At 40.6% G+C, this 15,400-nt stretch overlaps 2 protein-coding genes across 6 annotated transcripts; both read left to right on the forward strand.

The window, feature by feature from the left end:
* The first annotated feature begins 8 nt into the window (after nt 1–8).
* LOC111339082 (uncharacterized) lies at nt 9–6,864 on the forward strand. Of its 4 annotated transcripts, none has more exons than XM_022945668.2 (6): nt 9–162; nt 1,534–1,677; nt 2,880–3,834; nt 4,296–4,794; nt 5,036–5,232; nt 5,658–6,864. In XM_022945668.2, exons 3-6 carry the CDS (start codon nt 2,897–2,899, stop codon nt 6,448–6,450), a joined length of 2,427 nt encoding a protein of 808 aa, XP_022801403.2. In that variant the 5' UTR covers nt 9–162; nt 1,534–1,677; nt 2,880–2,896; the 3' UTR covers nt 6,451–6,864. The 4 variants fall into 4 exon arrangements, with proteins under 4 accessions (XP_022801403.2, XP_022801411.2, XP_022801416.2 ...); XM_022945676.2 differs by having other exon boundaries at nt 41–162; nt 1,320–1,677; XM_022945681.2 differs by having other exon boundaries at nt 41–162; nt 1,491–1,677.
* A 1,992-nt stretch (nt 6,865–8,856) lies between these two features.
* On the forward strand, nt 8,857–15,316 carry LOC111338531 (uncharacterized). 2 transcript variants are annotated; one of them, XM_088734306.1, is made up of 6 exons: nt 8,857–9,166; nt 10,184–11,138; nt 11,558–11,677; nt 11,888–12,242; nt 13,452–13,672; nt 14,098–15,316. In XM_088734306.1, the coding sequence occupies exons 2-6, from the start codon at nt 10,207–10,209 to the stop codon at nt 14,855–14,857; spliced, it is 2,388 nt and encodes a 795-aa protein (XP_088590432.1). In that variant the 5' UTR covers nt 8,857–9,166; nt 10,184–10,206; the 3' UTR covers nt 14,858–15,316. The 2 variants fall into 2 exon arrangements, with proteins under 2 accessions (XP_088590432.1, XP_088590433.1); XM_088734307.1 differs by having other exon boundaries at nt 11,558–11,674; nt 11,891–12,242.
* Nucleotides 15,317–15,400: the final 84 nt, after the last annotated feature.

The raw sequence follows: 15,400 nt of genomic DNA on the forward strand, positions 1-15,400 counted from the left end.
GATCCGCGCAGGAGATTTATTTCCGGTAAATCGGTTTTCCATCAGGTTGGGATTGTCATCTGGTAACACGATAGGCAAAGAAATGAAGCAGTTCTATCAAATGACAAGCTTCATAACCACTACCTGCATGAAACGCGCAAACGAAGCAAAGGTTTACGAAAGGTAAGATTTCCAATTCTCTGTGCTTCAACCTCGTATTTTTTTTAAGCTTATGGCAGCACAACATAGCAAGTGGTATCCAGGGAAAAGTTACTCGCAGTGTGATGTAGATATTTGATTATTCTTTCTCTTTAATTTCTCTTTGATCTGGATCACAGGTTCACATCACAAACCTCCCACATACAACAACCCTCACAACATGTCCCGTAAATTGCCTTTGTCATCATCCACATTGGTGATTTTCAGCCTTTAACTTCGGCTAGAAAAATATAATGTGAAAGGGTGATCAAAGGAACGCATATCATGTGCACTCTTACGGATCACAAGTAGTCAGTTATAACTTTGTTGTAGTTGTCGGATGTGTCTATCAGCATTATACGTAGATAATGCGAAATTTTAATCCATTTATTGATTTACGTAGCCATAAAATACTGAATACGTTGCTGAATACGGCAACGCTTGCTACGTGTAAGAGAACAGAAAAGTCTTTGCGACTGTTTACTTACTGTGATGAAATAGTCACTGAATTTGTTTAAATTTCTGTTGACAAATGTATTTTTTTCTGAGCGCTTCACGTAACTGACGTTTCCCTTTCTTTGCACTAAACTTCGTAGGGCGGTAAACGGCAATTATTGTAGAAATGACCGTAAACTGAGCATTATGAATCAAGTTTTGAACGCAGTCATTTTCAGTTGTAATACAAAGCTAGTTTACAGAATTAAGAGGAGGCTACATTTCCTAAATCATACTGGATTTAAAATTATTTGAGATCTATTTCTGCTGTGTGACAAAATTTTATAAATTTGTGTTGTGCTCGTGCTATGTGCGCACTCTTTCTTTCGAAAAGGTAATGAACATAGAGAAATGTCTCAGAAAACCAACGAGGCTTTGCTCCCATATCAGTGGAAACTTGCGCGCGAGCTAGCACGTTATAAACGAACTCGTCACGCTCAAAGTAGATTATGGCGTGACACGTAGTCTAAAACACGCTTAAATGAAACTGAAAGAAACAGCCAAAGTGAAAGCGGTTAGGGAAAGAATTGGTGACATTTACTTCAAAACACGTCAACAATTTTGGTCGGCAGACTTAACAGAAATGGTCTTATTTTGATTACCCGGTCGATTGGCAAAGCTTTCATTGCCAGTTTCAATTTACACAGGGGTACAGAGAGGTTGCAAGCGTCTCACATGCATGGAGACCAACTTTTCCGGGCTTTCTGAGAAGGGAAGTGTTTTGAGTCATTCCCGTATAACACTGTTTGTACAATAAACAGAGTAACCAATAAATACATTGTTATATTTTCCTGTTTTTGACTACTTTCAATACTTAGATTGAAAATGAATATATTTAAACGTTCCGTGTATCATCACCAGTGTGTCTTGCGTCACCGGCCCACCGGAAGACAGAACAGGAAGTTATAACTATGGGAGGGGAAAAAACTTTATTTTGAGGACACTGTATATAAAGAGCTCACTTTGAAAACTGTGAATAATTTGAACAAGGGAGTGTCCTCAGAGGTAAGCGCAGTTTATATTTGTTGTTGTTTTTGTATGATAATTTTCTTATAGTATTCTATTCTGAATGTACCATTAATTCACAAATGAAAGTGTTCCCCTCGTAAATCGAAAAAGTGAACGTTCGAAGATTAACTTTGTTAATATTTCTAAGAATATGATCTTTTAATTCTTGCTTTAGTTCTTGTAATCTTTCCGGGAGTGGTTTGAAATAATTCAAATGGAAAGCAATTAGTTTACGATCTTGTTTACTCGATGCAGCATATGCATTATTGTTGATTGTGCCAAGGGTCAAGATGGCTCAATTTGAATATTTGCTGAGTTCTGTTTCACGTTTCATACGGATTAAGGCGAAACAAGTGGCTGCCTTTGTCGAAGAAACTTTGTCTGTGGATCTATATTCGCACGCGGATTTCACAGAAGGATTGAGTTTATTCTACAGAATGAAATTGCGAAACTTGTTTTGGTTTCTCTGCCTTAACTGTCTTCAGGACGAACTATTTCTGTGTTTTCCCTAAATCACAGTTAAAACTCTTAGAGACTATTGAATCCTTTTCTTTCTCTCAAAAAATCTGGGGCTTGCTCTATTTCCATGGCGAAGGAAAGAGCATTACTATTCGGCATGTGAGCTGAGCATTGTGAACTTGTTCAACTTCAATTTATTGTGAAAGCTTTACATTTTGTGGCTTTACGACACTCCAGTAGTTTTAGCAGACTGATGCAATTGGCAGAAAATCCGCTTGACTTACGGAAACGTTGAAAATTCCGCTTTCATGAGCGAGGGGTGGGACTTCCGTCCATTTGACCAGCAGGACGCGTGACATGTAACGCAAAGGTGTTGATTTTTATTTTTTTTAGTTATTTTTTTCGTTTGACAGTTCTGCTGATGATTAAAATAACCAGATCTGGAAATAAGCACAACTTTTGCCACAATTAAAACAGATATATGCAATTTATATTGATTAAGATATAGCTAATTGGTGTTACGCAGGTTTAAACTAGGGAGCTCTCCTATGATTGAATTAGCAATTATTAATTTGATTTTTATTCTTTTTATTAATTTTTTTCGTTTGACAGTTCTGCTGATGATTAAAATAACCAGATCTGGAAATAAGCATAACTTTTCCCACAATTAAAACAGATACATGCAATTTATATTGATTAAGATTATAGCTAATTGGAATTTTCCCATATCCAACTTCAAGGTAATTACTGCAGCATCATGCCTGAGGAAAAGACCGGCCTTGCTTTCTCCGGTGGTGGAATTCGTTCGGCTGCATTGAGCTCCGGTGTGTTGCGAAGGCTTCTACACCGTAAAGTTAAAATTGATTACGTCAGCTGCGTTTCCGGAGGAAATTATACAGCGGCTTCTTATTTGGATTGGAAATACAGAAACAACCAAGAAGATCATCCGAAATGGCATAAAGAATTTTTCGAGCACATGCGAAGCAGAGTTGGTTACATTTGCAATTGGAAATACCCATTGCATGGCATTTTAGAGAGCATCATACTGGTTTTTCTACTGATCACAGTTAATCTTCTCATTCCCTGCATCATGTATAGCGCTGGTGCTATTCCATCTGCCTTCGTCATAGATTACGTGTTTGGTAAGATCATGCGTAAAGGCTTCAACTGCACCGATGTTCCTCAAATTTCAAAAGGACTGAACACTACAGAGAGACGTTGCACTCGACAATTCGAGATTGACGACCTAGAGGTGCGCGAGCAACTTTACCTGTTCTTTTTTCTGTTCCTCGCATTCTTTGTGTCCCACGTCATCAAGAGTATCGCTTCATTAAGGATTCGCTCGATTGCGCATTACTTCAAAATCTTATCCGGGTTGCTGCTCGCTTTGACTTACATCCCCTGGTTAATGCAGGAGTTTACTGAAGTTCTTCCCAAGTGGCTGAAAGTGCTAATAGTCGCTCTAAGCGTCTTTTTCTGGCTTGGATTTCCACCGTTGCGAGACAAAGCATGCCTAGCGATAGTGGTGTACATGTATGCATTTTTTGTGAGGTGGCGAGTGTATGAGACCAGTATTGTGGGTATCGTGTACGAAGAGCAACTTTTCTACACTCTCCTCCTTATTTCTGGATTTTGCTTATGGTTAAATCCGTTCGTTGGAATGTTTAGCACTACAGCAGTTTTTACATACTACAAGTAAGTGGCCTTAACCTTTTTCAGTCAAACCTGTACTAAGCGGTCATTCTCTTAATACAGGTTCCAGAGAATAGGGGTATTTTACGAAACGATAAAAATTGGCGTTTTATTCCATAACTGAACATTTAATGTACAAAAACTCACTTTTGAATACTACTAACATCGATTTCGGGAGATAAAAATGAAAGAAATTTTACTTGAAATATTATGCTTAGTGTTTTGCTTAAACATGCTCTAAGGCTTCATTTTTTTGTTAAATTTATTTCTTCATGGTAGCCGATGTTTGTCTTCTTCTTCAAATGTAGCACTTTGAAAATAAAAAATCAAGTTAGAGATTGCTTGAATCCTATGGAAATTCAGTTTTCCAGTTCTCTGTTTTTTATTTGTATTCGGTTAAACCCGGTTTTACCTAACATATTTTGCTGCTGTGAACTGGGTAATAGAGTTCTTTTGAATTTCAGGTGGAGACTGCAGCAAGCATTTTTTACGAAAGAAAGCGTTGGATTTCTTGGCTGCAACGGAATCAGGTGCCGAGACTTTTTCCCAATACTGTCCCGCTATCGACCCGAGAAGCACGACCCAGCCAAAGAACCTCTAGTCATGGATGACCTGAAGCAAGTCAAACCACAGTACATTAGTAACGTGGCAGTGGATTATTGGCGCAAGAAACCGATTTTAAAAGAGCCGTCCTACGCTATCATGGCTCTGTCGCCGACTGAGAATGAACGAATTGACCATCAGCCTGGGGAGCCTGGTGTGGAAGACAAATTGTGTCCAAAATACGTCAATCAGACGGACGCCATGGTAACTTCTGCCGCTGTAATGGCACTGAGTCCTGAGCAGGAGGAGCCGTTCAGAGATCTACAGATGCTTTTGGGATTTACCCTCCGGAAAGGTATCAGGAGTAACCCGAAGGAGTCTTTCGGATGTGGCGGGAATAGAGACGAAATAGCTTCAAAGGTGGGTTACAAAGTGAAACGTAATATTAGGAAAACGCAAAAGACGGAATGAGAGGCGATTGCATTTGTAGCACTGAGGCGGCAGGCGGCGTGCGTTAGGCGGAGGGTGGCAGGCGGCGGGTGATTGAACGGACGACTCATGGCGTTAACAAAATAAGCTCTCGATTGACCGTCGGCAAGTTTCTATTGCCGCTCGTTTGTATTCCCTTGTCTCATTGAGTTGTCTGGTGTTTTTGTTTCAGATTTTGTCGGTTTTGATTCAGAGCATCGCAGCCCTTCCAATAATATTGATTGCAGCCATTTGGCATTCTCCTTGGGAAATGAAGAATGCTGAGTTTGCCGCTATCGTCTTGTTGGTAGCCTATTATTTAATTTTTTTCGGCATTGCCATTTTGCCAACTGGCTGCCAAACACTAAGCTTCCTTGACAGCTTTGCAAGGTGAGAAATTGAAAATTCTGCGTCAGTGTGTGTCCGACCAGAGAGGAATATCTATGCTTCAGTTGAGCGCTTGTCGCTATAAAACCAAGTCCAAGGTGATTACGATGACGGACAATCAGAACTAAAGAAAGGAAACGAAACGGTCTGATATAAGTTTCTCATCTGATTGTTCGGGAAAGAGCCTTTAGTTTATTAGAACAATCATCGCACGCATGTACGACATTTTATTGAAATTTGCTCCAACAACAGTTAATTTCTGAAAAGCCCTTCGGTAAATTAGTTTTTGCTGATATTTGTCATCAGTTGCCGTCCTGGAAATGCGACAGTTGTTTTCCCGTGAAACAATCTTACACTCTTCGATCCCCTTTTGGCTCACTAAACAACCTTTATAATTTTTATTGACCTTGATCTTGTGTTTTCTACAGGTGGTGTCACGTACATTTATATCATGTTCGAATGTTGCGTGAGTTCTTTCAAGTGAATCATGTCGGCCCCAGTCCCCCAGCACTGTTATCTCTCAGTGACGGTGGTCGCCTGGAGAAATTTGGTTTGCTTCCACTACTAAAGAAAAGACTAAAGCGAATTTTAATCGTGGATGGAAGTTTTATTGTGAACGACGAAGACTACGCCAAACAGATCCTGAGATCGATGAATCAAGCCAGAAAGGACCTGAACTGTGAGTTTGTGGGATCTGGCGGCCGCGATGTGCAAGAGGAGATGCGCAAAACGTACATTGACGTACCTCGAGGTCGCCAGCCGAGATATTATCGATTTAAGGTTCAGTATTACGACAAAAAACCCGATGAAAGCTACGAGAAAGTGAAAGAAGGCGACATAATGATCATTGCTCCTCGTTACCCCGGCTCTGGAGAAAGTGCTACAAACCCAAATTTGGAGAACAATTGGAAACAGTACCATCAAGATACAGGAGAAAAACTTGACGAGGGACAGTGGGGTAAGGGTCCAGTTCTCCGCGCAGATGAAGTTGACCGCCTGACCTTCTGCTGCTGTGAATGTTGTCATTCAAGCTCCAAAGTCCTTCAGTGGATATCCAAAAAGCTCTGTCTGAGATTCCCAAGTACGTCAACTGTCAATCAATTCTTTACGTCCTCTCTCTATACTGCTTATCACCGCGAGGGGTATCGCGCCTGCGTTGAATCTGGTGCCGAGGAATTTCTTAAGGAGTTTGATGCCATTGATCTCGCAGATATTGTGTAATGAAGTAGAACGTACCACCCTACTGTTGAGGCTGGAAAACGTAGGGGACTGCTCATGAAAAAATTTCTGAAATTAATTTAAAGGGAAATAATGAAAGTTATTTTAATGAAATTAGTGAAAGTTTATACAAAAGAAATAATTTATTATAATTGCAGTTTTGCCAAGAAAAAATGACCGTTCATGGTCATGAAATGTTGGGTCGGGAGTGTAAATGATTCAGACAAGAGAATATAGGATTCCAATGAATCTTTATTGAGATAAGAGAATTCCTTACCCCTTACAAAGTTTAAAAACCACAATAAACTTATACAAATGATGTTATGCTAGTTTATTTGAGAGAAAAAGAAATGACTATAAAAATTATCACGCAACCGTTTATTATGGTATGAAGTAAATTTATTTTGACAGAACGCACTATGGTGTATTTTTTTTTCTTATGTTATGCTGCGGCTGCGGTTCACTTTCGATTCGTTCCTACAAACTTAGGGACTACTCTTGATTTATCGCCTTAGGGGGAGGGGGTGGTCGGAGGATTTGGGGGGAAATGCATGGTTTTTAGGGGAACGGAGGAGATCAGAGTATAAAGTTGGGGGGGAGAGACTATAGAAAATTGACAGCCAGTGAGGGGGGGGGGGATCATTAGGATACCACAGAACCTTCGAAGTGATTTTTATTTTGACAGGGCCAAAATCCTTCGTTTCCTCCCTCCCCCTTCGGTCCCAAACTTGAGTCCAGATGAAACTTCATTTTCCACAGCCCTTTGAATCTCACCCGACTTTCAACACAGACTTTTAAAAGACTTTTCCTGGAGTACATTTAGATTTAAACATTTTGGAAAAGTCTGCTGTGGAACAAATTACAAAACGCAATCACCGAAGCAAAAACTTTCGCGCCGGTTAGCGCGCTATCCGCGTTAGAGATTTCAGAGGCTAAGATTTCTTTTGTTTTTGTTCACCGATTTACTAGGCGGGAAGTAGTCAGGATTAAGCCAGAATCGAACGGTATTAGGTCTAAGAATAAATGAAACTATGTCACGTTCAGTACCAAAACATGCACTCAGCAATAAGTGCAGATTACCAACAGTGCCTTTTCACTTATGGTTTAACAGCATGCAGATGAGCTTGCACTTTTACATGATAGACATGGAGCGCTTCGTCTCCACCAGTTGATCCAACAACGCATTCAATTTCTTGGTGCATTTCTTTCTAAAATTTTCTTAAAAGGAATGATTAGCTTGTGATAATGAGGGCCTACCTGCGGGCTTATTTTTGTTCACGCATGATGTCCGTCATGGCATTGCACCAACTGACATTCATTTGATAATTGCTAATTATAAACAACTTTTGTACCAAAGATTCTCGATCGTCGGCCTAACTCAACTCTTTCGCCAGACTAGCTGGGAGCAAAGGTGCGAGATGAAATGTCAGTAGAAATGAGAAAGCTAGAGAAATTCGCAGTTAAACTAAAAGATCAGATGAGAACTCTTCGCCATTATAAACTCTATAGTCTATAAATATAATCTTGATGTTCCAGACATTTGGAGAAGGGTGCATGAAATATGTTATCTATTCGTCTAATTCTTTTATTAACATTTAATCAATTATTCATCTGTGTTTATAAGTAGTGTAAAATAAGCCTACTGTTCACATGTGTATCGAGATATCATTTTGTAATTCGTCTTGGGTGCCTTCTAATTTGCGTTAAATGTTTTGTATTAGTGATTAAAACATAACCCGCGTACTTCTTTTGTTATGACTTTGATCAATGATCACACGTCAATACCTCGAAAGTGAAAGCAGTCGGGGAAAGTTTGGTTTGGCAGCGAAGCCGCTATTCTCATCCTGTATAAATAAAGATAGATAGATAGATAAATCGTTTATTAAAAGGAAACACCTCGCAGTCCGAAGACTGAATTACGTGTATAATATACAAGAAACAAAATTCATTGTTAAAATAGTTTGAAAATCTTAATAATAAAAATATACAAATCTAATGAAAACGTTTCACTTAGGATGATCTTGTGTTAAAATCATACTTAAACATATATATTTACACCCTTAGGCTATGGCTAACAACAAAAGATTTTTTAAAACGATCAGTCTTGCACACTGGCACGTTAAACTTCCTATTGCTGCGCAGCTGCCTGTGGTGCTCAGCTTTAGGTGGGAGCAGACCTGCGAGCTTGTGATTAATGTCAAGAACAATGTCATTAAAAAGATCAAACGATCTTGTTTTGTATTAGTGATTAAAACATAACCTGCGTACTCTTTCGTTATGACTTTGATCAATGATCACACGTCAATACCTCGAAAGTGAAAGCAGTCGGGGAAAGTTTCGTTTGGCAGCGAAGCCGCTATTCTCATCCTGTATAAATAAAGATTCTGTTCTAATCTATTCTAATCTATTTTATAAATGATAGTTCTATCTCCACTCGAATCTCTACAGTTGTTTTCTTAAAGCGACCAAAAGGCTGCCAAACATGCTGGCCGAATGTTCGATAGGTATAGCTTGACTGATCGTTTTCCCGGAAAACAGCAGCGAACATTAAAGAAAATTCGTTTTTTTCTGAGAAAGGAAGTGTTTTGTGGGGGTAAATCCCTGCCCACTGTAAGCAGATTTTAAAAGGAACGAGAAATTTGAAAAGGGTAGACCCACTGTGAGCACATTTAATGGAAAGAGCTAGGAGAAGTGTACACTTGCAAAGTAAAGCCAAGAGGTAAGTGAAGTTTGCAGTTGAGGATACAAACATTTTTTTTGTGTGGTATTTTATTATGGATGTACAATCTTCGTAGAGATATTGTCATCTTATCAGGCTAAGTCATCGATTGAAAAATATTGTACTTTAAGGCTTGGTTAACACGTTGTGCGTATCTTATCGAATCTGTGGTTCTCTTGGTTTTTCGTGATCGTTTAGAGGTTTGATGAACTTTACAAGGTCAACAATCGATTATTTACTCGATGCACCTGCCCTACTGACGATGCTTAAAGCTTAAATATTTGCTAAGTTCTCGACCAAGTGTATTTCATTTGAAGTGAGATGACACCAATATCCATGTTAACCGAAGAAAGTTGTTTGATAAAGGTTTTATTGCTTGACATGTAAAGTAGGCAAGAATTTTGATTTATCCAAAATATTTTGAGCCGTTTCATCGTGTTGACTGCCGCACAAAGGGTTGCCATGTTTACTCTCAGTCGCTGTTAAACTTCAGGAAAACTCTTCAGTTTCTTTCTTTTCGCTCGGGTGTATAATTTTCCTTCTCCAATTTAATGCGGAGGGAAAAGCACAGTCAGCTCTTTCATGAATGTGAGTTTATACAGTGTTTATTAAGTTTCCAAGGTAAACTAGAGGAGGTGGTTTCCCCGATAAAATTATGGCAAGGTATTTCACATTTCCGTTTGCTAATGAGGGTAATTAACCAGACGCGTGATATGTAACACAACAACTGTCAGAGAGTGGAGGGACGCGTGATATGTAACACAACTGTCAAATCGGGTTTAGACGCTAGAACCTTCTTCTGATTAAACCAGCTTATTTTCAGCTTCCTCACTATTATTTATCTGTTAATATATCTATCAGTTATAGTTTTACGTCTTTGCTTGACCTATTAGAAAACAGAAACAAGGCAGAATGATTATCTTTTTACGTACAATTCAGGCGTAAACGAACGATTGCTATTACAGTGAGGTATAGTGCTAGGTGATCGTAATTGAAATTGTTCTATTAATTTTCAAGAATTTCTAGGAAATTACTTCATCATGTCAGATGTCGGCGTTGCTTTCTCCGGTGGTGGAATCCGCTCGGCTGCATTGACTTCCGGTGTGTTGCGAAGGCTTCTGGAAAGCGGAGCTGAATTCGATTACTTAAGCTGCGTTTCCGGAGGAGGTTTTACAGCCGCTGCCTTCTTGGATTGGAAACACAGAAACATAGGAAAGAATGATCGGGAATGGCATAAAAAATTTTTCGAGCACATGCGAAGCAGAGTTGGTTACCTCTGTAGTTGGGAACGCCCACTGCAAGGCATTTTAGACAGCATCATACTGGTTTTTCTGCTGCTCATAGTCAATCTTCTTATCCCCTGCATCATCTACGGCGCTGGTGCTATTCCATCTGCCTTCGTCATCGATTACGTATTTGGTGCAGTCATGCGCAAGGGCTTCAACTGCACCGATGTTCCTCAAATTTCAAGAGGACTGAACATTACAGAGAGACATTGCACTCGACAATTCGAGATCGGTCAACCAGAGGTGCGCGAGCAACTTTACCTGTTTTTTTTTCTATTCCTCGCGTTCTTCGTGTCCTATTTCATCAAGACTATCGTACCCATGAGATTTCGCTCGATTGTGCGTTACTTCAAGATCTTACTCGGGTCGCTGCTCGCTTTGACCCTCTTCCCCTGGTTAATACAGCAGTTTACTGGGGTGTTACCCAGCTGGCTTAACGCGCTTATAATCATCCTAAGCATCTTTTTTTGGTTTGGATTTCCACCCTTAAGAGGCGAAGTATCCCTGGTACTAATGACTTACTTTTATGCATTCGTTGTAAAGTGGCGAGTGTATGAGACCAGTGTTATGGGTATCGTGTATGAAGAACAACTTTTCTACACTCTCCTCCTCATTTCTGGATTTTGCTTATGGATAACTCCTTTTATTGGAATGTTCAGCACCACGGCAGGTTTTACATACTATAAGTAAGTGGCCTTAATAATCAGTCATTATTTATCGCCAAGAAGGGGGGGAGGGACTTTGGTTGTGTCACGATAAAATTTACCTGATCCGCCCATAAGGCTCCGAGGTTGTGAGCCCTCCCCCCCTCGAGTGGCAGTTAGTTTTTTTAGCCTCCCACCCCTTTATACTTTGTTGGTGACGGCTGATCTCCCTCTCTTCTCCTTGAAAAACATGTAGTCCCCCTAAAAAGTCCTTCGACCTCTCTTACCCCACTAGACGAAATCTAGCGAGGGTGTCTCGAATAATGATTTAAGATGTAGCTCTTACTTTTGCATTGACTAAATACAGACTTGCCGAAAAACACTAAAAAATAGAGGCAGAGGTTCTGCCCAAAGTCAAATCATCGCAAAATATGTGAAAATAGGGTGTTTTCGAATTTCAGGTGGAGATTGCAGCGAGCATTTTTCACGGAGGAAAGCGTTGGTTCGCTTGGTTGTAAAGGAATCGGTTGCGGCGACTTCTTTCCAATCCTGTCGTGTAATCGTCCGAAACACAAAATTTACCCTAACCCTAACCCTAACCCTAACCCTAACCCAGGAATCGGTTGCGGCGACTTCTTTTCAATCCTGTCGTGTAATTGTCTGAAACACAAAATTTACCCTAAACCTAACCCTAACCCTAACCCTAACCCCAACCCCAACCCCAACCCCAACCCCAATCCCAACCCCAACCCCAATCCCAACCCCAACTCCAACTCCAACCCTAACTCCAGCCCTAACCCTAACCCTGACAAAGAACCTCTAGTCCTGGCGGACTTGGAGGATGACAAACCGAAATACATCAGCTGTGTGGCAGTGGACTACTGGCGAAAACAATGGAATGAATCGCCCTACGCTGTGATGGCTTTGTCGCCGACTGAAATGGAACGAATCGACCAACAAAAAAAAGACGAGGTGACAGAGAGTTTAGATCCAAAAGACGTCAGTTTGGCAGATGCCATGGTAATTTCTGGTGCTGTGATGACACTGAATCCGGAGCAGGATGAGCCGCTCAGAGATCTACAGGTACATCTGGGTCTAACTCTTCGAAAAGGTATCACCCTGAAGAAAGGAGGAATAGGTTCAAAGGTGGGTGACTTGAATGTACTCTCTCGAGGAAGCTGACGTATTGTTGACAATTCGATTCCATTTTTCCGTGCGTCTGTTCGGTAAGAGAGAGATTTAGCACCGCGTTTACGTGAAACAGCAAACGTCAGCTTGCCCTTTCACGTTTCACGTAAAATAGCGTGAACCTTACTGCTTTAGCTTCGGGTTAGCTCACATCATGGTGAATTTGAAGGCGCCCTTGTTTGACTTACAAGGGATAGTTTGGGTGTCCTTTCTCCAAAATTTAACTTCTACTCTGTAAGAGAAAAGGTGAAGAAAATCTTACGTACACGGCAAACGCGAAACAGGTGACTTTCACGTAAAAGCGGCAAAGCGCAACCGGTAAACGGGAAAAATGGCGGGCAAAAGAAGGTAACGTGGTCACCCAAACGAGTGAATAGTGCTTTCCACGCGTGCTGATTGGCCAGTTCGGAAGCCATTGACAAGTACTATATCAGCCTACGAGATGCTGAAGAAAAAAAATCGCACATTGAGAGTTTTAACTTCCGACTGTTTTTCAGTTTATTGATCATAATGTAAGCTTATGTTTTAGTTTCTGTGTGATAAAACCGAGGAAAAAAATGTTTACCTCATTGTCGTTGTAAGCAGTGGATATTTAACCATGACGTTTCGCGGCTCGGAAAAATTCGACTTCAACTGATATGATGTCGATAATATGCCAATCGATTCGAAGCTTAACAACCCCCTGGGCAACTCATGAACATTTGACTGTCGTCCGTGCCTGGGGCGTGTGGGAAATTTCATCCCTTGCCTTGGTGGGGTGGGGAGTTTGAACCGAAAGTGTCAAATTTTTTCAGGGGATTACACGTGTTTTTTATTTCGGTGATAAAGAGGTCATATTCACGAGAAAATGGCTCTACAAAGTCTACAAGGTCCAGGCTTTAGATATCAAGTAGTAAAATCAATTTCTGGTCAATCAGTTGAAAGTTACGGTCGCCTTTCACAAAAGAAATTGGACCATTAAATTCAGCACTTGGGTGGGGCATTTGAACACGGACGGGAATTTTAACGAACGAAAAAGGTTCAAACGTTCGGAGGGGGGATGCCTAGGGGTAAGATGTTGAAGATTTGAGTTGAAATGAGCTTTTGGTAAACCTTCGACAATTTTTTTTTATTTTCGCTCGTTTTCTATTCCCTTACCTCATTGTGCTGTTAACATTTTTGTTTCAGGTTTCAACAATTTTAATCCAGAGCATCGTAGCCCTCCCCATGATATCTCTTGCAGTCATTTGGTTTTCTAGTTATGAAATTAGAGCCGAGGGTGTGGTCATAGCCGAGGGTGTGGTCATAGCCTTCTTTGTGGTTTATCTTGTGATTTTTTTTGGTATAGCCATGTTGCCAACTGGCCATGGCGATACATCAACGTATAGCTACCGGGAGAGCTTTGCAAGGTAAGAAATTCGATAAATTTGTTCAAATGAGTTTTCGTACATACCGGAAAATCAGTTGAGTGCCATAAATCCAACGTTAACGTAATTGAGACTGTCAATCAGAACTAACTGGTCAAACGTAAATTCATGTACCACGGGGAACCACGGGGAAGGGGGGGTGGGGTGGGTGCAAATGGGTAGAATTCAGTTAAGTTTTGCATATGATTTGTCAAGAATGTGGTGTGAATTTACCATACCAACCATTAGAAGTATCAAGAAAAAACTAATCACAATAATTATATGAATGTTAGATTCCTTTCACCACTTGATTAAAAGTTGCCTGATCGATCACAATCATCCTTTAACAAATTTCATCATTGACCACCCTTCACCTCGTTGCACAATTTTTTTTCCTTTTATTGACCTTGATCTTATTCATTGTGCAGATGGTGTCATGCGCATTTATACCATGTTCGAATGTTGCGCGAGTTCTTTCAAGTAGATCATGTCGGCCCCAGTCCCCCAGCACTGTTATCTCTCAGTGACGGTGGTCGCCTGGAGAAATTTGGTTTGCTACCACTACTGAAGAAAAGACTAAAGCGAATTTTAATCGTGGATGGAAGTTACATAAGGAGCGACGAAGACTACGCCAAACAGATACTGAGATCGATGGATCAAGCCAGAAAGGACCTGAACTGTGAGTTTCTGGGAAACTATGGCCGCGATGTGAAGCAGGAGATGCGCGAGAAGTACGTTGACTTATCTCAAGGTAACCAGCCAAGGTCTTATAGATTTAGGGTTCAGTATGACGACAGAGAACAACACAATGAAGGCAACGAGAGAGTGAGAGAAGGCGAAATAATGATCATTGCTCCGCGTCACCCCAACGACGGAGTGAGGGACTCCGCGGGGATCACTTGGAAAGAACCTGGGGGACTTGACACTAGCCTGTGGGGTAATAGTCCCGTTCTCAATAAAGAAGATGTTGATCAGTTGACCTTCTGCTGCTGCAAGTGTTGTCATTCAAGCTCCAAAGTACTTCAGGGGATATCTGAAAAGCTTTGTATGAGATTCCCACGCACGACAACTGTCAATCAATTCTTTACGTCCTCTCACTTTACGGCCTATCACCGCGAGGGGTATCGCGCCTGCGTTGAATCTGATGCCGTGGCATTTCTAAGGGGGAGTGACGCGTATGTTGTTTAGAGAAATAGAGAACTTTACCTTTACCTTTACACAGAAGAACTGTGACTGGTTGTCAGGAGCGGAATGAATTAACCGGCCCATAGGAAAACTTATACACATACTGCTTTAGAAACTCCTTTTAACGAAGAAGGATTTTCAAAGTTCAGCAGCTTTCTAAATCTTTCCACTTTGCAATTTTTTTCTGCAGATTTACAATGATTTCATAGGTTGTTGGAGATTTTTAGTCCTATAATGCCACTAGAATAATTTTTTGTAAGCTTCCAGAACCTTTTAGAATCAGGCCTCATGAGGAATAATTCACCTAGCCAAATTAGTTGTTGTCGGCAAAGACCGGCTGGTTAGAAGCTTTATGGAGCTATTATTGTCATTTTTTTGTCGTTTAATTAATACCGTAACATAAGTAAAAGTTCTTGAGTGAAGTTACTATGTTAACTTCAATAAAATGAACGCTTGAAACAGCATACGCCTTTATCGAATGTAATATAACAGCGGCAGTTTCAGTTTGATAATGAAACCAAAGCCATTTGAGTATCTGCGGTTACA

Source organism: Stylophora pistillata, chromosome 9, assembly GCF_964205215.1.
Source record: "Stylophora pistillata chromosome 9, jaStyPist1.2, whole genome shotgun sequence".
NCBI classification, from domain to species: Eukaryota; Metazoa; Cnidaria; class Anthozoa; order Scleractinia; family Pocilloporidae; genus Stylophora; species Stylophora pistillata.